The sequence below is a fragment of the Lonchura striata genome, chromosome 20, assembly GCF_046129695.1.
Source record: "Lonchura striata isolate bLonStr1 chromosome 20, bLonStr1.mat, whole genome shotgun sequence".
Lineage (NCBI taxonomy): Eukaryota > Metazoa > Chordata > Aves > Passeriformes > Estrildidae > Lonchura > Lonchura striata.
In genome coordinates this window covers 11,582,606-11,607,289 of record NC_134622.1, presented here as the reverse complement: position 1 = coordinate 11,607,289, position 24,684 = coordinate 11,582,606, and the positions used below count along the sequence as shown (strand labels likewise).

Here is a 24,684-nt window from a genome sequence, read left to right as displayed (position 1 = left end):
CATGGTCATTATTACCCTGAAAACTGGAATAATACCACTATTTGATCCCCCAAGGCTGTTACCATGCCAAGAAATTCCTTGCAAATAGACATTTTGATAGACCTCATTCTTTGTCAATGGCAAAGTGGCAGCTACAGTTTTATACAAATTAAAATGCTTAATTCTTCCCTCCTATTTGGAAGACCTTATGCATACTTGTAGTCTGACTGTTTTCTGGCTAATATGTTCCATACTAATGAGAAAAGTTCATGCTTGTTTTAGGTCACTTTTTCCCCCTATGTGCTGCTTGATATTAATGATGTAAGTTGCCGTGTCAAAATATTAAATAATTGTAACCTGTACAGGAAAAGAGTTAAATTTTAACCTTTGAAAACTGTGTTTACATGCTTCAGTATATATGAATAATGCATAAAGTTAGGCACTACAGTTATTTTCAAAGTCAGCCATTTCAGGATCAGGCTGTAGAAAGCAAGAAAAGAGTGGTTTCTTTTCTGTTGCTCTCCTCCTTTCTTTAAATTCCCCAGGATTCATGCAATAGCATTGAAGTTGAATGCCATTAGAATTTCTCACTAAACTTCAAAGCTTAATTTAGTCTCTGCTGGAATAAAGAAAGGCATAAAACAAGCACAGTGGAATCCATTTAAATGAGTGACTGCGGAAAAAAGAGTGCTCCTAAGAAAACAAATGTTCTGCACATTATTTTAACAGAAATCCTGCATCAGAGCAGTGGCTCAGGTGCAGCTGTGCCCCATCCCCTGGGGTGGTGGGTGCTGCCCCAGCTCTGCCCTCCCTGCTGCAGGGTGGGCTCCCAGCCCTGTGCCCCTGAAGGCAGTGCAGAGGCTCCAGGAGACTCCAGGCAGGGACAAACCTCCTGGTCCCTGCGTGGGGGATGTGGGCCAGCTGCCCACGCAACCACACACGTGCATGTTTGTGTGTCTTGGAAAATTTTCCAGAATATCATTGTAATAGGGCAGGTCAGCATGGAAGATTTGGTTTATTTTCCAGCATATTTGATGCTTCATGAAAGATGCAGTTGTACTGCAGACCACTCCTTTACAACCTTACTCGTCAAAGAAATGTTCTTGTCATTAGCAAGGTGTTGCCTTTAAATCACTTCCCTCTCTGTGTTTTTCATTCATTGTGACTTGAATTTTTTCCTATGAAATGAGCTATATAATTTTGCTAGGGTGGTACTAAGTGATTTATTTCAGAAGTATTATAGGTTAATGCAGCTTCTGACATATCTAAAAATCCAAGGGCTGTGATCATCTGTTTTGCCTTCGGCATAAGCGCTCATAATCCAGTCACTGTGTAACTGCAGCAACTGCTCCAGATAATGCAGTTTGATTCTAACCCACCCCACCGGTGTAGAACGGACCTGGAAAGGTCTCTTCACTGTGGTTCATGGGAGGAAATTATATTTTATCATACCATATCACTCCATGTCCTGTATTGTTTTCAAAGCACCAATGATACACAAGCAGAGGAAGTTAATCTCCCTTTATATAAACTTGTTTTATTAAAATTAGTATTTTCACTCAAAGTTTTAAGAAATCCTTTACTTCACATGAACAGAAGCATCTTGCAGCAGGGCAGCCCCTTTGGCCACAGGGATTAATCCCCTCCAAGCTGCCCAGTGGCTCAGGATCATGGGGACAGCTGCCCTGCCATCCTGGGTGCCCATGTTCTCTCCCCACTGCACAAGGACCCCCTGCAGGATCAAACAAACCCCAAGGTGACTGCAGGAGTTAAAAATCAAACCTGTATGGCTGCTGGAGGGGCTCCAGAGGGCAGCTCTGACTAGCTGTGGTTTTCCAGGTTGGACTGCCTTGGAGTTCCTCCAGGGATTTCAGGGATGAGGTAGGAGGTGTGATCCTACCCCTGCTGGGGCCAGAAGGACTGGGGTTCACCCCCTTTGCCCCTATTCTCCAGGTCTTCCCAGCTGACCATTTCTAGAACCAAGAGCACTGACCGTGGTGACATTTGGCCCTGGTGTCCCCCTAGACCCACCGTGACTCTCCAGATGAAGACATTAAGGTGCAGAAACCTGTGTCAAGCCCCTAGCACAGGTGGCACTCCCTTCTCTGCCACCCCTCCAGGGTCTCCTCCATGCCTCTGGAGCCAGGTTTGGGGCTGACAAAACCCAGGCATTCCCAACTGCTGCACTGCTCAGCAGCCTTCACAAGTACCTTTGCCGTAACCGCTAAAGAGGTCTGGTCTTCTTTTTTTTTTTTTTTCTTTTCTTTTTTTTTCTTCTTGCTTGTTTGAGTTTTGCTTTTTTTTTTTTTTTTGGCTTTTTTTCTGTTTTTTTAAGAAAAAAAAAACAACCAACTTCATTTTTAACCACAGCAGTGCGATACCAGCCTATCATCTTGGCACATATTCCCTGGGCAGCCCTGAGAAATTTCTTCCCCTTAGGGCTTCATCCACTGTCAGGATGTATCTGTTGATAAGATTTTTCATTTCCTGGGTGAATGGCTCAAAATTCTTTTGCTTAGCACCAGACCGCTTGAAATTCCCGTCCCTGTTGTTCTCCACACAGAGCAGACGGTCCTCTGTCACTGTCACATTCAGAAACTCCACCATTTCCTTCAGCTTGGGGATGAGGCTCTGCTTCAGCTCCTCATAATGGACAATGAGCAGGCGCTTCCCATACTTCAGCCACTCCAGGACATGGGAGGCCCACCAGGAGGCATAGCTGTTCACAAAATCCGGCCACTCTGGATGACCAGGAAACCAGGAAAATGAGACAGTGTTAGCCATGCTGCATGTCAGCAATTTTCCTTTGCTTTAGACATTAATGATACCTTGATCTCTATTTGCTCTCTTTGATCATTTAATTTCCTGAAGTCAAGACAGTCCTAGTGAAAGCTTTTGGGCTGGACTAAGAGCATTTGTAGCTGAAATATAACAATTCGCAGTTTGCAGTATGGAAAAGCCATTCCCAGCAGACTTTTTCTTTTTTTCTGGGGGCTATTTTGTCAGTTTTTGATTAATAGGTCTTGAGTTGTGAATGATGAAAGGTGATACATCAGCTTGGGAAAGACATGTGCTGTGACACAGGACACCTTTTCCCCCAGCCCCCTGCCAAGCCACAGCTATAATGCCTAAAATATGTACAAGGAGAAATGGAAGCCAAATGGCTTTTTTGCTGCAGAGTCTGAAAGCAGCAGTGTATCCAGTGGGGAAATTGCAGTCACAAGCCAGTTGCCAGTCAAACATGGGAAGTGTGGCAGGCAGGTTCTGAAGCCTTCTCATGTGTTCAGTGCACACTGAATTACAGGTCCACTTATTGCTGTTATCCTTATTTTTCTGCAGTGCAGTAGCACCTGTGCAACACTCTAAAATACCCATCATGAAATGTCATGTTCCATTGGATCCTCCAAATCTAAAGTTAGATTTCTCATCGTTACATGCTGTAGGGGCAAATTTTCTTCACCTCAGCCTGGCAAATGGGCTGTGCACCCGAATACTGTACATGGGCATGTTTTCTATGCCCAGCAGTGCAGTGATGCTTCTGCGTGCCCGTGGCAATGGTGCTGCACTCCCCTCCCCTCTGGGGGTGGATGTACAGCAAGACCACACTGCTTCCACTGTGCAAGTGTCAGAGGTTTTGGGATTGATCTCAGCTGTGGCAGGACTCAAGTCCCACTGAATTTGATAGCAACACTCACTCAGGTCCTAGTGTGTCCTCCCTTCCCAGCACACTGAGGAGATGGGTTTCAAACCTGCCTGTGTTGGGGTAATGCTCACCTTTGCTCTTCCAGTTGTGGTCAGTGGCATAGCCCAGATGCCCAGCGTATTTTCTGTTGAATTCTGCCATCAGTGACTTGTATGGGTTCCTTATCAACAGGATCGCCGAGTCGAACATTTCGATCTCTGTCTTGCCACTTTCATGTGTTTTCACACAGATGGTCCTTCTACTTCTCCAGTGATCTTTTTCTCCTTTGAAACCTGTTTTACAAGACAGGATTGTTGGCTACTTTGCCTGATTATATGTCTGTGCCTTTTCCCACTAAATCATTCCCTAGTGGTGTAAAGCTGGTGTGACTGTGCCAGTCAGCTAAACCGTGGCTGGAGCCCCAGCCACCACATTGGGCACATGCTAGCAGCCAGGCTATCCCTCTGCTGGGGGAGGCATCCTCAGCCCCAACACTGCAATGAGGCAGCTTTTCACAGGGCCAGTGCTTGGTACTTGCTGAATTTCTGCTGCCTCAGGATACAGTTCTCCCAGAATAATTAGTAATGTTTGAAAATTTAACCTACATGTTTGCTGAAGGGTCTTACCCACTGTGTTTAGGTGACTGGTCTTTTGGACCAGCCTGTCAGGTGGGAGCAGTGTGTGCACAGGGCACCAGTGCAGGCAGTGTGCCCATTTACAAGTGGAGAGCCTGGCTGTTGGTCTGTTGGCAGCTACCTGTCAGAGCAGCGTGCTGCTGGAGCTGTCCCTGCTGCCATCTGCACTGCTGGAGGCTGCTCGGGCCAGGCGTGTTTAAATTGTACCATCATGCTCACAGCAACAGCCACTGCTGGCTCAAGCAGAAAGATGACAGGGCAATAAGCAAAGCTCTGTGCTATGGAAGGGCTGCCTGTGTCCCGTCTCTTGGGCTCCGATACCTTTGTTGTAGAGGGCTCCATCAAAGTAATAACTTCCTGTGTAGTATCCTGTGGCATGCTCTATCAGATGGCGTGCCCACGTATTCCCAGCTCCAGGAAAGCTTGACAAAGCAACAAACACTTTGGATTTAGTGGTTAAGAATTTCCTGTCTGTGCAGCGGGTGTCTGTGGGGAGAGAAGATACTTCATTGTTAGTATTGTGGCTTTTTAATAATTACACACACAGCTCTTGATTACAGTTTATTACTTCCTCCTTCTCTCTCTAAGTAATATAGGGTATGAATTTGGTCTGGTTATGAGTCAGCTACTTCCTAAAATTAATTCAGCTGTATGAGGCCAAAGAGATTATCCTCAAAGAGGTTTCTGCTGGTTTTGTGTAAGGCAATGCTTTTTTGATAAAGCTGCAACAAGCCATTGTACTTACTAGCAAGTTGTCTTAAAAGGTGTTGTGTAATGAGAGAATGGAAAGATGCATCTTGATGAGCATGATTGCAAGAGGGGAATTTAGAGAAAGACTGTTTGCTAAACTCTTGCCCGTATGGTGATACCCACTATTGTGGCTCAGACTGCTGTAAATGAGATCACTTTTACCCACTGCAGAAGGGGCAGAGGGGCTGTTTCCAGCAGCGGTGGCCCTGGCACAGTGAGGCTGGAGCTTGTACCTTGCACAGGTGTCTGATAGACCAGGCAGTACTGTCCCCCAGCAGCGCTGCTGACGTTGTGGGTCCCGCTGCAGCGCCGCCCATCCGTGCCCTCGCGCAGCGAGAAGTGCCTGGTGGGGTATCCACAGTAGCATTCCTGCCCTCGGATCACTGCCAACGGGAACTCCTGCAAAAGGGGGAAAATAGATCCGTGTGTAAATGCCATGGCATCAACAGCCTGCAGGGAATGATGCTGCCATGCAAAGAAAATAAGTCTTCACAAGGCCACTGTCAGGATCAAAGCATTGTCATTCTAAAGCTCATGCTACTTTCCTATTACTGTCTTCATATTTGTAAATTTTGAAATTCACCTTGCTTCTAGATAGGAAGCCTACTAAGGTGTGCAATCATGAGGAAGTTAGTTTTATTTGAAAGGAATAAATTCTTAAGGAAATTATTGTCTGTAAGAAGTGTTTTTTAATTGATTTGATGCAGAGTAATTCAGGTTTTGGTGTACCAAACTTACCAGGGAAGGGTAACAGGTTGCAAAGCTGTGTAGTGGTGGTGTACCAAACCCCAGCTGCTGGGCTAATAGTGGTAAATATTAAAACAAGTTTGAGGCAAATGTGCTAAATATTTGCCAAAGAAATTTTCAGTTGCTTACTGACCCTAAAGTTCAGGTTTTCTACTTTCAGGTTTAACAGAAAGATTTGGGTTGCCTTAGAGTCCTGTGTGCTCTCTTGGTGGCACAGGGCTGTGTGGGCAGGCAGAAGGCTGAAGGAAGCTCAGGCAGTATTTGAGTGCAGAAGCACAGAATGTTCCAGTCCATCTATTCCATATCAACACTTTTTGCCTTTTAAAAGTCTTTTGGAGTCTGGGAGCATGTGACAGGACCGCTGAGCAGCTTATCTCTTGCTCTTTCCCATGCATTCATCCTCTGATAAGGAGTGGAATGCAACTCGTGTGCTGTGTGTGCCCAACAGCCAACATTTACCTAGCGAATGAGATATGACATTGTCAAAAGCTATTTACAGATTTGATCCAAGGGCGAAAGAGTTCTAGGTTTGCCTGCAAACAGAATATTTTCCTTTACAATGAAGCAGTGTTTCTCAGATTGAGAAATTAGTAAATGTCCCTGCACTGAAACAGCCTAGAATAAAAGTGTTCCTTGTACCTTATGCCAAGTGGCCTCTGCAAGTGATGAACTTTTCCGTAAGGCTGGAGGTTCTGTGAGGCAACAAAATAACTGCTCCTCTGTACTCCTGCACCTTCAGAAGGCGGTCAGTGCAGGGTGCCAGTGGTGCAGTGTCTGTCCCCAGGGCAGGCTGACCCTTACCTGCACAACCTTCCCATGGCTTGGGCAGCACATGAGTGAGGAAAGAGAGAAACCTGGAGTGGGTTTTGCATGAGAAATCTCAACTTTTTTCTAATATCCAATCTAGCCCTCCCCTGGTGCAACCTGAGGCCATTTGCTTATTCCATGGGAGAGGAGATTGCACTGAGGCCATGGGTCCTGGTCAAAGCATTGTAATCAGCCAACTAATAGTTTTAATCAGTTTTGTGATGTTGCAAAAAGTAATTGAACGTTGAGTTTGGTGCATGAGGCTAAATGTGGCTGCAGGCAAAACTGGACCATTTAGTGAACCCTGTGTAGAAAAAACCAGCCCCATTACAGTGGGGAGGAAGGGAAGGGAACCAACAGCCACTAAAGCAGAGGGTGCCCTGCCCGTGGCCTGTGCACGGCTCCTTGAGTGGAACTGGCTCCCTCGGAGGGCACTAGAGCTTTTTTTTCGGATGCTGCCAGCCCACATCCGCCCTCTGGCAGCATGTCTCTCCATGAGCTGCAGCCACCTCCCCCGGGGGCAGATGTGGCTCAGGGCTTGATTGGAATGTGGCACGGAAAAGGTATCGATCTCCTCTCGGTCGATACTCATTACTTAGAGCAGCTTGCCTGTGTATCATGTCTGGTGGCACCACTCCGATGACTTTCCCTCCCACCATTCCCACTCCAGCAGTTGGACCAGATGCATCACTGGGTATTTACTCTGATGAGTTTTGTCCTTTAGAAACTCATTTGTAAATTCAAAGCTCTAAGGCACTAATCTCTGCCCTTCCCTCAGTAGATTAGAAATTAAAATAACAATAAAAGAAAGGATGTGAAATGAGAACTGTTCTTACTTTCTTGGAGCAAAATTCAGAGCACATCTCCACCGTCAAATTGGGCTGTATCAATGAGGCTGGAAAGGTGTCTGTTAAATTTTCTGGAGCTCTAAAACATCCTCGATAGATAACATTCCTCCCTGCGGGGATATGAAATAGATTTCTCTTATGAAAACGATGTCCGTAGTATCCTGCGTCTTTCACAAAGAATAATATTAGGTTCAGAAGCCAGAAATAATAAAATAAATTTCATATTATAAAGGTTGCAGAAATAATAGAAACTATAATATACGCTAGAAAAAACGTGTTGCAAATTGTGTGGTACTGAAAGGAGCACATGCCTTTATCTTTGTGCTAACCACGGGAAGCAGCGCTGCAGCACCGAGTTTAATTTCACCAGCGGAGGGCATTGCTATTATTTGCAGGTCCTGGTTTCCTCTGAAGACCTGCTTTCCCCTCAATGAGTTAAAAGCCCTGATAAAAATCTACCAAGCTTCTGTATCAGAAAAGGAAAGGAACGTAAATGACTCCTGAAAACCCCGTCGTCGCCGTCGGACCCACCTTCCCTTCATCTGCCCCTCTGCTCCCTCGCGTTCGGGCCAAGAGAGTTTGCTGCAGCCTTTCCGACTCGAAACCGGGCTTTTGTCAACTGCTCAGGGAGATCACTTTCCACTGTGTCTCCAGCACCAGCCTCAGATTTCACCTGCTTCTGCAGAAACACCACAGAGCTTGGCACTATTGCAGTCGCTCCCTTAAACGGCATTGCCAGAACTGATGTGGGAAGTGAGTTGAATGACAGGAGAGACGTGGTGCAGTTATGAAAAAAAACAATTGGTTCTGCATGAATTTCTTGGCAGAAAAGGCCAGACTCTCTAGCAAGAGTCTAAAGCAATCTAAGGAGAAGCTGCTTAAATTTAGTTCTTGTAACTATTCAGATCATTTACTAGAAGCAGAGCTGGATCTCTGAGATGACACAGATGATGTGAAAATAAAATAACTCCACCCAAGCTGAAAGGATGTCTACTTAGGACCAGGTCCCTTTGAGCATGGAAACAAAGAATAAAAAGAGTGTTTGGACTTCTCAGAATGTTCTTGAAAGGTATTCTACTAAATCTCACACTGATATATAGTTCTGAAACAAAATGTTTACAAACATGTTTAGAGTTTCTCAGTGGTCAGGAAGAAAGCTCAACCTGCCTACACTGGCATCAGGAGGGAGCAGGATGCAGCCATGGATTATGCTGGAAACATCCGGGTCTGTGTGGTCTGCCCACTTTTTTTGGGGGAAGGACACCCTGAGGCACAGCCACCCTGGCCACCACAGCCACCCTGGCCACCCTGGCTGCCACAGCTGCACGCTCTGGGCTTCCTTACCATGACATGGGGCAGGAGTCAGGGTGTCCGGGGAACCACGGTGGGCAGAGGGAGGGGAGACAGGGGGGAGACAGCAAGCCTTCCCTGTCTGGGAAGGTTTAAGTGGAGATGTCACTGAATCTGCTCTGTATAAAAGACTTATGTGAGGTCTGTGCCCTACAGTACACAGCGTAAATCATGGGGGCCTTTACAATCTCTGAGTTACTTTCTAGCATACTCGTTCATTGTGATTAATACTTCTTTTGGCCTCTCAGGTGGTTTGTGTCTGGGGGATTCCTCAAACAGACAACTATCAGGCATTTCTAAGGGCAAGAAAATTACAACTCTAGCTTCAGGCTAGACTAATTTGAGGAGTAATTCATTAATACTTTAAAAAATAAATTAAATGCTGTCTTTTCCTGAGGAATGTGCATATATATTTCATACTGGAGGTTGAAACAGCAATGCGTGTCCTGGGAAACCTGCCAACATGTCTGTCAGCCTGACAGTAGCAATTTAGGTCTGTGTACCTTTGATATATAATTTATATTTAGCTGGTTGGATTATTGTACAAACCTTGACTTGTCTTTAAGAAGAAATGAAGGACCATCAATAATGACACAACCTAAGATCTTGGTGCTTCTTCTCAGCAAATAACATCCATAAGGTCTTGTGAGCTTGCCAATTGCAAGGATTGATCAGCAGCTTAGATCTCGTATGCGCTTTGTGTTTGCCTAAAGGTTTATCCATTGAGTCCCCCATAGAAGCTAACTAAACAATGGGGTATCGATGGATTATCTAAAGATTGAACAAAATTCCCAACTCCCACTGAAACAGAACTCCATGGAAAAACAAAACTCTAGTCTCATTTCTCCCGGGAAAGGGATTGATGTGGCTCTTTCTGACCTCCACTTATTCCCTGCAGTCACATATTACTCATTTTGTTTAGGATCATCTGAGCGTAGGGTGGCCTTGATCTGAGTAATTTTCTGCCCTCCTCTTACAGGGCACCTCTTCCAAGGCTATTTCTTAAACACACCTGTGTTTGTACCCCTTCAGTAGTTACCAAAGGGAGTGTTTTTGTTCAGCTGAAATTTTGCTTCTGTTGCAGTCACTCTGTGCTGTGTTGCGTCTCCTCCCTGGTGACAGGAACCTCGTAGGTGGCAGCCCCGAGGCAGTGTGCCAGGCACACGTCCCCGCTCTGGGGTGGTGAGCAGCAGTGATATTCTGGGGAGGAGCCAGGGACCAGACAAGCAGCAAATGGACATTGTGCCCTTCAGGCACCTTTGTCCTTTGCTGCCTCAAACTCTGGTGACAAACGGAGTGAGACAGGCAGCAGGGACAGCCCCTGTACTCAGCCTGGCCGTGCCATCTCTCCCCTGCGGCCTCCCCTGTGCGGTCACACGCACACTTACGTGGCCTGGCTGCTGGCCGCAGCTGCTCCAGGCTGTAGACCGAGAGCCGGTTCACCCCGCCGCACACAGAGCCCTTCTCCCCCTTGCACTCGCTGTTGCACTCCTCGGCCTTGGCGGCAGCAGCTGGCAGCGTGTTCCCACAGTAGCACTCTGCTCCATATGCCAGGCCCGCGTAGCTGTAAGCTCTGCGAGGAGAAACACCAGCCACTGTCACAGAGGGGCCCGTCTGCTCCCCAGGCTTACCTGAGCAAGGGACGAACCTGTCCCCATGTCCCTGCATGCAGCCTATGCTCCTGTTCTGGGGCTGAGTCCGTCCTGGAGACAGCACAGCCTCCTCAGCAGGGGCAGCCCCTCAACAAGATAGGGGCTAGAGACCAATATCTATCAAAAGATAGATATCTTACAAAGACTATTTAACCAGTCATTTTTGACCAGGACAAAAGACGATATAATGTAAGTATCCATGGTGCCACAGAGAATAGACAGCAGTGCAGCAGAGCTATGCTGTGCCTGAAGGTATGAGATAATCACTGTTTTCATAGATGCTGCGTGTTTAACATAGGAATGATTTTCCCATTTCAAATTCAGTTCCACTTATTGCCAAAAAAGAGAAAACTTGCAGTGAAAAAATACCACTCACCTCTCAGCACAAGCTTCTTGACAGTGAGCTACTGTCATTTTTCTTAAGTCATAAAAGACAGCTCCCTTCAGTGTCCTCTCCCTCGAATCCTGAGTGAAGCAGCCCATGTAGGTGCCTGTGTGCATACAAGACCAGGGTTAGGCAACACAGCTTATCAAGTGCTTCACACTGCAAGCAGGGCTGCCTTTGGTCAAGTCCCAGTCTGTTTGGGGGTCCCACACCCTCTGCAGACCTCTCCATTGCTACTGAATCTTGGTAAGGGGTCAGTGCCACTGTCCTGTGAAAATGGGCAAAAAGGAAGTGAGACTTTCCCTTCCACAACTTCCTTTCAGCAGACCACAACCCACCCAGGAGTGCAGCTCCTGCATGCAGCTGCTGCCTGCTGAGCTCTCTCCTTTGGGTGACAAAACACTGCACTTCTCTAAAGTACAGGAGAATGTAGCCTTCAAATGCTAAAAATTTCCAGAAATCCTCTTGGATTTCTCCCAAGTGTTCTTTAAAATCTCTAGCTGATAATGAGATGGTGCAAGAGAAATATTAAGAAAATCAATTTTCTTTGGATATAGAGAGTTACATTAAAGCTGTAATGGAAAGATAAATTCACTTTTAACTAGGCAGCACAATGTAACCATCACACTGAGCTATCTCCTCTCTGGTGTAAAGGAATCTCTTCAAATATGTCTTGCTTTACTTAGCATAAGAAAGATAAATGTTTCTTAGACTGCATTCAGTGCTCAGCCTAATTTTTGTTGTCGTGAACAAAATACTATAAAAATCCAGCCCATTTTTTAATATACAATTGGGATGACGATGTGGAGTCCTACTATTATACAGCAATTGTATGTCTATAAGTACATTTTATCATCAAAATATGAAGGAAAAAAGGAAATTTTACTTTAGAAATAACAACATTGAGATGATAAGACAGGGAAATTAAATAATATAAGCACACATTAAATAATGTGGACAAGAAAAGAATATATGGTGAAAAATGAAACTAGAAAACATTAGAAACTAGGAAACTAATCCTCAAGAAAACAGAAGTTTGAGTTGCTCCACCAGGGATTTTGGAGCCAGGAATAATAAATCAAACATTTAAATATTACAAACACAACTGTAGATTCAAAGACCTGCACATGGTAATTTGCTACTGTGTAATTAGAAAATTCACAAGCTGTGAATACACACCCCCAGCACACTATTAAAGAGGTGGGAGTCACACACTTGCAGCAAAGATGCTCCACATTTTACTGGAAACTTTTGATTTGGGTACTCTGTCTCAAACCTGTAGCAGCAGAAAACTGAGGATGCTGAAGAACCTGACGGGGAGTCCTGGGCAGGCCAGGCACCCTGTGCCCTCCTCCCTGTGTCCCTCCAAGGCACCACCAGCCTGGCAGCAATTTCTCGTTCACATCCTCCCATGAATGAGTCACGGAGATGCCACAGTCTCAGAGTAGCATGTCATGTCAGTGACACAGTCCCTGTCACCTCTGCATCCTGTTCAATGGCAGAACCAGGCATGGGAAACTGCAAAACTCCATCCACTGGGAGCAATCAGAATAGAAAACTCTCACAGTTGTACTAACAGCATTTGTCAGTGTCCCTGTCAGGAAAAGTGTGGTCCCTGCCCTGAGCCACTTGCAATGTCAGCAGGTGAGATAGCCTGACCTGGAGAAAAGAAAATACTTCGATTTTCTCAGCAAAGGCCACGTGCTCCTGGGTGGAGACAGAGAGAGGCAAGGTGAGCTGGGAGGTCACAATAGGCTGGGGATATGCCATTGTTTGTGGCTTGGGTTAAGGGTCTGCCTGGGGAAGCCTTTGAAGGGCTGGCTAGCAGCCCCGAGGACAGAGCTGCACTGCCTCGGAGCCACCACAGCCTTATTAGGATGACACCCATGAGGGGTGCACAAGCCCAGCCTCCATGGTCAGGCAGTGCTGCTCTACTAAGCAGGAACCACAGGGCATCACTGAAACATCATTAAGCATTAAAAGCATGGAGGAGTTCATTAGGTGTTGAAAGGGATCCATAATGAAATAACAAGCCTCTAAGTTTACTATAAATGAATTGGAGAAGATAACATGCTCTACGTAGGTAGTTAAGTTTTAATTAATTACCTTCAAAGGCATTCCAATGCTTGTTGACAATATTGTTATTAATAATGTCCCTTCATGTTCAATCAGATATTCAAATGATGCATATTTTAATCTACAGTTCAATATGGTGAGATGTACAAATAAATAGTACTTCTGGCTCCTCTCATCAGTAGCTAGAACCTCAGCAAGGTCCTGGCTGAGCAGCTCTCAGTCTCTCCCCTGCCACCAAAAGCTGCCACCAACAGGGTGCTCTGAAGGATCTGTGGAGCAGCTCCAGCTTGGAGCTTCAGGTAACTCCAGCAGCTCAGTTTTCCTGACTCACACTGCATGACTCATCTCCCACCACTATCACCTTCTCATTCCCATTTCTGACAATTCCCTCAGTAAGTAGCATGATGTGGCACCCATTTTATGGGATTTTGTGCTCTTTTTTTTGGGCAAATTAATTCAACAAACTAAAAAAGCAGTTCTGAAATGTGGTGTCTAGTCATCCAGATCCCATTCCCGTTTTATTATCAGTGAAACATCTCCAAGAAAAACTAGTTCCTCTAAAAGGCAAAGCATCAAAGATTATAAATCAATACTTTGCTGCTGCAGTGAGGGCACAGCAGTCATCCAGCATGGATCCTTTGTACTTTGGCCTAGGCATATGCCTAAGAACTGTTTTGAAAGTGGTGATGAGCAGGGAGGAAGGCAGACCTGCAGGAGCGTGTGATGCTCACCTGTGTCTCCCTGAGGTCAGCAAAGTGCAGGCTACGCGTGTGAATGGGCAGGCTCCGTCCCTTACCTTTGTGTTCAACAGTGTGCTTCATTGCTTTCAATCCTGCTGTCTGCAGGGGCTCCTGATCGCTGGTGAACCTGTGAAACCACCTTCTCCTCAGCTGCCTGAGCTCCGAGTTGCGAGACGTGAGCCAGTGCGGGCTGTGCCGCTGGTCCAGGGCCGGCTCCTGCAGTGCATCCACGCCCACCAGCAGCCTGGGGCCGGGGCGGGGGTTCTGCAGGGCCCTGGGGTCTATGATCCCAACCCTGCTCATCTCCTCCAGCACAGGCAGGGCCTGGTTAGTGGGGGTCCCACGCGAACCTTGCTGGAGAACCAAGCGGGTCCGCTGCAGTAGCAAGAGGCTGCCAGCCATCAGGTAAGCTGCTGTGAGGAAGAAGAGCAGAAACTGGATCCGACGGAGAAACTTCTGTAGCCTGAAGAAAGCTTTGGCCATGCCCTTACTGAAACTGGCCCTTCACGCTTCCCAACAGGCCTCCAAATCTTCGCCTGACCAGACACTCATTCCTCCCATAAGTTCAGCCCATCACTTTGGTTCCTTCTCCTGATGAAAAGCTTCTTCCCAGCTGGCTGCAGCAGAGACCAGTCTGCTGTGGCACTGCTGCCAGCCTCAGGCGCCTGGCTGACTCAGGGGCTCCGTGGGCTCCTGGGGTGATGCCTTCATTGTGCCCTGCCGAGCTGCCAAACAGCCGATGCTGAAACCTGAAAGACCAAGGGGTTTAAAGCTGGTTCGCATCCAAATTGAAAACATCCATCATCAGGGTGACTTTCCCCCACCCACCCCTTTTGGCTTTATCTGAGCATTTCTCCATCTGTTGTTTATAATTATGCATGTTAAGAACTACAGTCAAATGAGAATGATTGAGCTCAAGAGAGTTTCAGATCTTCTGACTTTTTTATTTTCTTTCTTTTAACTTGGAATGTACAAGCAATACCTTAATGATGAGGTTATTTCTCTTCGGATGTTTGGAAAATAAGTTCTTTATTTTCTTTTATCAATAGCCAACATCTCCATCCTTTGTCACTGCATGAACAGGCATCTTTTTAGGGAGGTATTAACAAATTCCTTCCTTTCAGCTAAACAGTAGCTCAGCTACAAATGAAGATCAGAAGGAAACAGAAGTGTGGGTGTGTGGGAGGAAAAAAGAAATTGCATCAACTCACAATAGATAAGATAATAATTATTAATCTCTGTGCAGCACAAAGAAATTGAACTTTATGTTGGAAGGATATTTGGGGGTTCTGTGTGTGTTGTTTTAACAGAAACCAGAGATCCTGCTTTTTTTTTTTACTGGATTCATATTGCCAATTGTTGATGTGGGAATGCATATAGAGAAAAACTAGTGAATGTTTGAAAAAATTTCAGCTCAAGTTCAGCAGATCTCTCTTGATCATTGCTGAGTTTTGCAGCTTTACTTCTGCTGATATGTACCACGATGGGATTGTCTGGGCAAGAAAATCTCCTTTGTACTGTAGGGAACCTTTAACCTCCCGTGGCAAATAAAAGCTGGCATCTCCCCATAAATTCATGTTTTCCCAGTCTATCCTTTCTCTGTGGAGCCAGGCAAGTGTTGAGAAAAGATGCAGTGTTTTCCAGAAAAGAAAATATGACTTTTGCTTAGCTTGCAGTTGGGGCACACTCCTGAAATCCACAGTCCTGGCAACGTACATCTGCTCACTGTTTCTTGTTTCAGTTGTTGATTGAAAGTTTTGTGGATGCTCACTTATGCTGCTTTATTAAATAAATGTTACCAATTTAGTCTCCACCCATTCCCTTTTTCATTTGGTTGTGCAAATTCTTTCTGTCTTAGATAGCAACCAAACCAAAGATCCAAAACTTCTAGGACAAAAGTAAATTAAGGCTCAGTTAAATCTTTTGTCAGTTGAGCCTGAATTCCTTTTGTGTGACCTTTTATCTTCAATTCCTAAATGAGGCTGTCACAAGCCAGGAGTCTCTGTCTCGAATCATACAATTCAGATGATCTTGAAGACCTGATTTAGGTACTGGTATTATTACTGGTATTTTTTAAAGCACATGTATGCTGATTTTAATTGTAGAGGACTGAGTAATATCCAGAAGTATTCAATGTGCTGATTGCTACTCTTTCTCCAAGGGCTGGTGAGCATGAGCAGTTGCGAAGCACTGCCAGGCTATAGCATCTTCAGTGAATTCTGACTGCTCTCTCTGCAGCAGAAGTTACACTCCTCCCTTCGGATCAGCTCCAAAGCCAAAGAAAATGCATTGATTTACACCAGCTAAAGAGCTGACCCTTAGAGTTAAATCTCTGATCAATGTTGTGAGTGCTCAAGAATTGCAGTAAAAGGGTCAGATGTATCGAGACAAATGAATGGAAAATTAGCAATAATTAGATCCTGCAGGATGTTACTGCACTAATTCATCTGAAGAAATATTGTCTATGAGCATAGGTGGGATTTGATTCACTAGTTGTTCCTGCCATGGGGCTACTGTAAACTTGAGCTGTTCCCAGTGGAGGCTGTGTGATCTGAAAGCAGCAGTGTGCAGGTATCGGCCACCTGAGATTGGGGCTGGGATGGCCACGCTCCGTGCAGTGCCTCGAGGTGAGGCTGGGTCAGCAGGGCAGGGGCCTCGGTGGCCAGGCTCTCTCAGCCCAAGGCAGCTCTGCCCAGTGCAGCTGCTGCAAGCCCTCAGCGGTGAGATGGCAACGTCTGCACTCACACAGCACTTCAAAAGGCTTAAGATTTCCCCCCCACCCAGCAAAAAGATAAGACTAGATAAATATATCAGATTTGCAGTCATTTCTACCCAGCTGTAATTCAGGGTTTCACAGTTCTTTTGGTTTATTCACCGAGAGAAATGCTTCAAGCCCAAGTTCTCAGATGACTCTGTGTTGCTGGTGTTGGAGAGGCCATGCTGGGATAGCTGGAGCTTTCTGTCTCATCAAGCAGTGCCCACATCTTGGCTGGAAAAGAGCCATCAAGACCATGTAGCAAAGGCCAGGAATATTATGCTTGAAACTGCCTCACTGGCTCAATTTAGTCCCTTTTAATGCCACTTGTGTGATTGGTCAGTGGATTTTGATAGTTTCTCCATACTTGTAGTGATGAAAAAAGAAACAGCTAGAGGCCACGTCAATGCCAGGATGAGAGGATCTGGCACTTGCCTGGGCAGCACATGGCAATGCCTCCTGGAGCCAAGGGAGACTAGTCTGGCCAATGCCTGCCCAAACAGCACCTGGGCTGGGCACAACATTCTGCCTCCACATGAACAGGATGGAAAGCTTGCTGTGCATCAGCAGAACTGGGGAAAACACCCAAGGTACTGGACCTAAATTAACTGTGCAGCAGGCTCTGCATCCAAACATCAAGAAATGTTTGGCATTGCTCCTAGTGCTCTGCCAAGTTTGTTTATGTATTTGTTTGTTTAGTAAGAAGAAGCTGCTCCGGAGTCTCAAAGGGGTAACCTTGCCCAGTGGTTGAAAAAGTTTAAATGGTACAAGGTAATTTTGCTGCATTCGACATGATGTGTACGAATTACCTCCAGATGCACTCACTCTTAGAGCAGTTGCCATGACAGTACATTGTAGTAAAACCCAACCAAATAAATAAGCAGACTCTCCGCCCACAACCACTGCTGCAAATGTGCAACTCAAAAATTAAATGTTGCTTTTTAGTGGGGAAATAGCAAAATGCTGCTGAAATAAAAACTGTAATTTGATTTTTCCATAAACTGCATATTGCAATATCATCAAAGTATGCCTAAAAGAGCTGAAGGGCATCACTTCTGATTATGATATTTAAAAGGAAAGACTAAGGAGGAAAGAACTAGTATCTGTAATAGAAAATGTGGCATTTGTCTTTTTCATGCATGTTTCACCTAAAATGAACGAAGTGAAATGGAAGAAAACAAGCCTTTATTCCTATTTATCAGTTCTCACAGCCAAAGGGGGCTTAGGACCATAAGGATTTGAAGTTGTTAATAAAATCATAAAATTACAATTGAAAAGACAATGATGGATAATTGATGGGCAGTGAGAATGGTTAAATGGCAGAGGAGACCTCTAGGTGAAGAGGGCAATGAAAGGGTTAACACTGCACTGAAAAAAAGGGCAAGAATTAGCACTGGAAATTATCAGCTTTGGGAATGGAGAGTGGAAGCACAGATCTACAGGGTGCTGGGACTTCAGGAAAGGATCTCTTGCCACCAAAAGAGTTGCTATAAGGAAAAGCAGATCAGTACCTTGCTTCCAAAAGGAGCTCACAAAATCTGACGGAGTTAGATATCACACTAGGCAGCTGCATTCACGTATTTGTAGAGAAAAATAAAAGTAACATGATAAAGTTCTTGGCAATTTTACTCTCCTAGCGGAAGGAGCATTTACAGAATTTTTAAGGGAAGACTGAATATTTTCAGTGATGCCATGAATGCTGGTAAAGGCTGAAGACACTGAAAAACAGCCCCAAACTTGCAGGTGAAGGGTTGCTTAACTGGGGACTGTCCCTTAATGTGTGCTCCACACAGAAGCTCAGGTCAGTGCTGCATTGACAGCTGCAGGTCATCAAGAGTTGGTCCTTGTCTAAAGACCAGAAGGATTTTGCAAATTCAGAGTTGCTGGCAAGGAAGCAAGATAATGTTTCTTGTTGTAAACTGAAGGGAATTGGACTTATGATTACTATTTTTAGAAAAATCCATCCCTCTGCCCTGTCTCTCCTTTCTTTTGTCAGCTTTCTTTGAGGACAAATGCAGTCAGGCCTCAGCTGAAGGATTCTGTCTTGCAGCCTTTTCCTTGGATACATGCTGCCTTTTTCTCAGTGTTTTGGAAAGTCAAGACAAATATCAAATTGTGTGAATGCATATAGGAGGTAAAACTCTTAAGCCACAGATTTGATGTTGGGACCCTCCCAACTGTTTGCAGTTCCCCTTATTCCAATCATTCTGAGAAACTTTAAGCACTTCTTACAACTTACAAAGTTTTCCTTGCTAAAGGACGTGACTGTGCTGACCCCACATGTCTCCCTCCCTCCAACAAGGGAGGTCTGCCACCAAACTGGAAATTAGGTAGAAGCACACAAATTTCTCCACATGCTGTAGTGACAAGTCTTGCAGCTTGAGAGGGCTCTCCAGCAAGTTTACCATGACTTGCTACAGGTGGGCTTGCTACAAGATGTAATCAGATTGCAAAATTATCTTTGATGGTGAGATTGTGTTAAAACCTTTAAATAACACCAAACTATGACAAACAAGAAAAAAATCTTTATGTGGAGTTAGCAGAAAGATGGTGAAAAACTCTATAGTCCATTAACTGGTCAAATCAAGTTGAAAGTAACACAAATTTAAATATATTATACCCTCTTTATCCAATAGAGGAGGTGCTTTAGAGAGACAGATAATTCAACTTTGGAAGGCAAAGGCAATGCCACAGAGCAGAGCTGTAGCCTGAAGCTGGAGAAGTTGGCACTAACTTGTGCAAATCCTTTCCTAGTGGCACTTTCACTAGATATTCAGCTTTTTAAGACCAATTTTTTAGCATACATAGGTGTAAATCCAGACAATAATGTTGTTGGTGATTTTGAGGTGGGGTATGCAAAGGGAGCCTGCGGGAGGCAGATGGTCCAGCAAGGCTTATTGTGAGAGTGCTGACTTGGAAAGTGCTCAGGGACAGCTTGAGCAGAGATCACACTGTGGTATTTCTCCATTAATCCCACACTTTTTACCTAGCTCAAGTCATAATGCAGTAATCAGCAGGACTAATTCCATGCCAGTATGGAACAGATGCGTGCAGACACATGCATACCCACATTTCAGGGGTACATGTGCTTCCAATTCCATGTGTGTGCATTCTGTAAACAGAGTGATATGTGCTCAAGAGGTAGCATACAGTCTGTTGTCACCATTCTCTCACAAACTGAAAGCTTTCAGCAAACTATTACTGTATCTCAAAAGTATTTAATTAACAATAAAACATTCATGAATGATGTATGTTCTTAGGTATTAAGCGATCAACCACCCAGCAAATAATGCTCTATCTATGGTTTCCAGAAGCTCCTATGTGGTCTGTAGTTGAAGTTTTGCACAAGAATGTTATAACAAATGTACCATATATTTATGTTTGCCTTAGCCCACAGGGTCGACAAGATGAGATCTTTCCCTGTGTACAAGGAAATTACTAGAATTAAAATTACACAGAGCTCTGTAACTTAATCATAGGTGTTTTAGAAATGTCTTTCATAAACTCTCAATATCTGAATTCCTGCAACATTCACCTACTAAACATTGATAGAGTCTATTTATTCAGCACAGTGATGCTCCAGAAACTGATGGGAGAAGCTGAACATTCCAGCCTGCCTCACTAGCCTGTGACACACACACATACACTTGCAGTATCCATTGCTGACTTTTCAAGTGTAATGTTCCACGGATGCTTGGGGAAGGGCATCTCGAGAGCAACCTGCAGTCTTTGTAAATAATGCCGCTAAACCCCTTGAATTAGATGCTGTGGATTAATTAGTGAAACAAATAGTCATTGAGATTGCAATGAATGCTGATACCTCAGCCTGGAAAAAGTTGTCTGGCTATTGCTCGTGCCCAGGCCAGCTGGCACACGGCTCACAGAGGCAGATACTGAACGGTGTAAGAAAAAGAGGAAAAACCTCACCTCTCTTCTGTGGCTGAGGAACCACTGTTGTAGCCAGGCAAAGTCCTGTGCAATCCAGTGAAATATTACAAAAGGCCGTAATGCATCTCTGAAAAGCTGATAAATCCTGCTCCCTCTGCCCTTCCCTACTAATCCCTCTGCTGGCTCCCGCTTCCAGCGCGCAGAGCCGTAATCCTGCGCGCCCCGCTCGGTGCCGTGCCCGGCTCTGCGGCGCTCCGCTCCCTCCCGCTGCCCTGTCGGGAACTCGCCCAGCTCTTGTCCGCGCCCCGCTCACCGCTGCCGCCGTGTCCCTCCAGGGGTCCCTGCGGCTCTCCGGGTCCCTGCAGCTCTCCGGGTCCCTGCAGCTCTCCGGGGTCCCCGCGGCTCTCCGGGTCCCCGCGGCTCTCCGGGTCCCTGCAGCTCTCCGGGTCCCTGCAGCTCTCCGGGTCCCTGCAGCTCTCCGGGTCCCCGCGGCTCTCCGGGGTCCCCGCGGCTCTCCGGGTCCCTGCGGCTCTCCGGGGTCCCTGCAGCTCTCCGGGTCCCTGCAGCTCTCCGGGTCCCCGCGGCTCTCCGGGTCCCTGCAGCTCTCCGGGTCCCTGCGGCTCTCCGGGTCCCCGCGGCTCTCCGGGTCCCTGCAGCTCTCCGGGGTCCCTGCAGCTCTCCGGGGTCCCTGCAGCTCTCCGGGTCCCTGCGGCTCTCCGGGGTCCCTGCAGCTCTCCGGGTCCCTGCGGCTCTCCGGGGTCCCTGCAGCTCTCCGGGGTCCCTGCAGCTCTCCGGGTCCCTGCGGCTCACCGGGCCGGGGCGCCGGGGTCCTGCGCCCTGCGGGAGCCGGCCGGAGGGAGCCGCTCCATGGCCTCCAACAGGCAGGATGGAAGCGGCGTCCGCCTGCGCTGCCAAAATCCTCAAGCACAGCCAGTGCGCTCGTGTTTCATAACGCTCCCCTGCCCGGGGAAGCAGCCTCTCCTCTAAGGCTGCCTCTCAGCAGAGCTCTGCAGCCTTCTGCAGCTGCCGACGTTTCCAGACCTACCCATTCCCTCTGCCTGGGTGTTTGTCCAAAGGCACGGATGGCTGCATCGACAGAGGGCTGAATGGCAGCAGCAGCAGCAGCGAGAAGCCCTAATGCGATCAGCTGAACGGATGCTCCCGTGTTTGTTTCTCGTGCCTCTTCCCACTAGGGGCACATCCCTTCAGAGCTGCCCCTCTAGAGACCCGGACCCCTTCCCAAGAGGTCGAGAGGGTCCCGGGAAAGCAAGTCCCTGACAGCCTCCCAGCATCAGCTAGGAGATTTTGGGCAGAAAATTGTTATTCTGGGCACAGGTGGCTGGAAATAAATTATTTATAAATGTGAGAGCTGAAAGGCAGTTGCTGGTGTCCTCAGGATTGCCTGCACTGCCACCTTCCCTGCATGCTCCAGCTCCATCCTGCTGCTGCTTCACATGGAGATTGAGCAATTGATAATTATTCTTAAAGCATCCACATTTAAATGGGGGCTGGCTGCACCCCTGCCTAGAGTTTTGAAATACCCTATGGTCTACACATATCTAATGAAACCTGTGGAGATCCATCTCTTGGAGTCAAAACAGAATGTGGATCAGAAACATCAGACCCAACACCTGCCTGGCTGTGAGAAGACAGCACTTGGGTTTTCTTGGATGTGGGAGGAAAGAGGGAAGTGGGATGCCACATGGGGACTGATTATTTCCTCTCAATATGCTGCACATTGCTTCATGCTCTGACCAGTCCCGTGGACTTGAGAGATGCAAGTGTGTGCATCATGCATCACCATGAGTGCACCCCAAGAATGGGGTCTGAATCCCACAATGGGATGCTGACACTACTTAAATGACACTTGGCTTTCCCATCTCCACATGACATTGGAGAAGAGGAACCTGGTTGTTCAGTTCAACATGAACAACTGAAGTGCTTTTGCTCATAATGAGTGTCCTGTGGCACCTGATGGACTGATAGGGATACAATCCTAGAGTGATTTGGTGAATTCTGATTAACGGAAAACCCAGAGGCTTAGCAGTGTAACATTCAAATTTTATGCTGATGGGTGGAGATCTATTCTCAACCCCAAGAAGTTGTGCATCTGTTAGATTGCAACCCATCCAACCTTCATGTGGGTATACAGCTTTAAGGCTGTAAAACTGAGAAATTAATTTAGTTTTACTGAAATTAAATTAATCAAATGTTAAATGTAATGACATTTTCAAAATGTGTTGGGCTGGGGCCTAAATCAATAGAATTGCAGGACTGTGCCCAGGTGAAACAGTGGCAGAAAATGCAGTCAGCATTCTCAGTGAAAAAAACTATGCTGTAAATGTACCAAACTCCTGACGTGCTCCACAGCATGTGTGGGCAGCAGAGGTGTATGGAGGTGTGTGTGGGTAGGTCCAGGCACTCAGGACCTCCGCTGCAGCAGGGATGGCTGGTGAGGTCTGCAGCCGCCTGGCACGCTGAGAGCACCGGGGAGACCTGCTTGCTGTGAGGAGCACCCCAGAGAGATGCTGTCACTTTGACATGCGAGCTGTTTGCACTTCAGATTTGACATGAAAACATGCTGCTCCTGCTGGCTCAGGTGATGGGGGAGGGTGGCTCAAAAGGGTAGAAAGAGGTGCTGGGAGGTGCTCCCATCTTTACTATTAGCATCCTCAGGTGTCTCAAATAGCATGTAATCACAGCCTTTTGGTCAATGCTTGGAGCCAAGAGTTTTGAACCCAGCCCTCGGCACCAGGCAGTTCAGGACATTATGAGGGCAGAGGCTGCCAGGAGATATTTGGGACAGTGTGAGGTTGTGAAGTTTTGGGGCCAGTTCTCTTTACCAAATGGGGGAAATAAAACATCTCAGCTCTTTGTCTTGGATATATGCTTAGATTTTTTTCCAGCATAACTCATAACCTAGATTAAGTGCATGTTGTGCCTAATTCCTATTAAGAACAGTAATGGATATAACAAAACAGCTCATGATTAGAAAAGTGTAATGATATCCTTGTGCAGAGTTAATGGAATGAAAGCTCTGGTGGAGCTTTGGACCCAGGTAGAGTTGGGGGATTTTCAGCCTGGAAAGGTTGGGTCGCAGGGCATCTGTTTTCTTTCCACTCTTAGGTCCCTGGGCTATAGAAAATCCTGCAAAGCACTGCAGTGTGTCCAATGCATATGAGAACTGTGAGTGTTAATTGAGAATTTTGTTTGCTGTTTGCCTTAGTTTTAGTAATATACATCAAATTATGCTTATAGTTGCACCCGCATAAACCCATAGCTCTTCTGCTCCAGCTACTGGGCTGATTTCAGATTTTCTTCTTCTTGTTCCTCCATCCTCTGTCAGTGCAATGTCTCACCATTCTCACTTCTTCCAGAGGCCCAGCTAGCTCTGGAGGCCACTCTGTGTGGAGGGTCCTGGCTGCACACAGGTGGTGTGCCAGCTGCCTGGACTGCCCAGCTTGCACTCGCTGTCCTGGGAGGGCAGAGCCACGGGCTCTGCCTCCCCCGAATTCGGACACGCTGCTGCCAGCAGAGCAGGTTGCTTGGTAACTGCAGCCACATTTCAAAAATGTACCCTTTTACAGCCAGCTTCCCAAACTAATGCCTTTGAAAGGAAGAGTTGTTCTTTCAGGATAATTTTAAATTTGTTCTTTCTTTAAAAAGGGGGAGGGGTGGGGGGGAAGAGCCTTTCAGCTCCAGATTTGCTTTTCTTCTCTCCTCTTTCCCTGCATCTGGTACCACAAAGGGGAGCAGTGTCACATGCCCAGGAGCAAAGCCTTTCATCCTCCTCTCCTTAGGATTAAGCCGTTATAATTTCTGACTTTCAGGCTGAATGGAAGGAAACGTTGAGCACTTCCCATAACGTCTGCATTTGGCATCTTCTCTTTCCTGACCATGGTTTTCCTCTTCTAAGGGTTCTATCTTTCTCTCTCCCCATAGCTGACAGGTCAGTATGGAAGGTGGGACTGGTGTCATAGAAGTGTGTGGTGTCTGTTCTCAGCTCTTGTGATGGTTTGCTGGATGTCCCTGTTGGACATGTTGTGTGCTCCTCAGACCTTGCTGTCCCTGTCCATGTGGGGATGGGGACAGGTCAGGTTATCCATGCAGATTCAATGCTGGTGATCTGGAGGCTGGATGAAGAGCCCACGGTCACTCCTTGTGTACAGGACAATGCAACTTACATTGAGAGATGCACAACCCCTGTCCAGCAGTACATGGCAGCGGCAGTAGCAGGACAAGCGAGACCATCCCTAGTGCTCTGAAGGTCAGTGCCACGTCTTGGGCTCAGAGGTCAGGTCAGCCGAATGCTGAATCCATTTAGTGCATCCAAAGAGCTGCGCTCAACTCCTGCTGGCTCCATCTGCTTGAGAATTGAAATGACGGTGTC

General features: G+C 46.5%; 1 protein-coding gene across 2 annotated transcripts; it reads right to left on the bottom strand.

The window, feature by feature from the left end:
* Positions 1-1,496: 1,496 nt before the first annotated feature.
* On the bottom strand, positions 1,497-20,718 carry WSCD1 (WSC domain containing 1). Of its 2 annotated transcripts, none has more exons than XM_021533081.3 (9): positions 20,608-20,718; positions 13,708-14,400; positions 10,827-10,941; positions 10,187-10,371; positions 7,437-7,558; positions 5,280-5,445; positions 4,618-4,782; positions 3,754-3,954; positions 1,497-2,720 (listed from the first exon to the last, which is right to left on the bottom strand). In XM_021533081.3, exons 2-9 carry the CDS (start codon positions 14,132-14,134, stop codon positions 2,368-2,370), a joined length of 1,734 nt encoding a protein of 577 aa, XP_021388756.2. In that variant the 5' UTR covers positions 14,135-14,400; positions 20,608-20,718; the 3' UTR covers positions 1,497-2,367. The 2 variants fall into 2 exon arrangements, with proteins under 2 accessions (XP_021388756.2, XP_021388759.2); XM_021533084.3 differs by lacking the exon at positions 20,608-20,718 and adding an exon at positions 20,334-20,551.
* Positions 20,719-24,684: the final 3,966 nt, after the last annotated feature.

Coding starts and splice junctions, on each gene's coding strand:
- WSCD1 (XM_021533081.3), bottom strand. CDS start 14,134: ATGGCCAAAGCTTTCTTCAGGCTACAGAAGTTTCTCCGTCGGATCCAG. Junction 10,372..10,826: donor CAAGAAGCTTGTGCTGAGAG/GTGAGTGGTATT, acceptor TTCTCCTCGCAG/AGCTTACAGCTACGCGGGCC. Junction 4,783..5,279: donor CTATCAGACACCTGTGCAAG/GTACAAGCTCCA, acceptor CTCTCCCCACAG/ACACCCGCTGCACAGACAGG.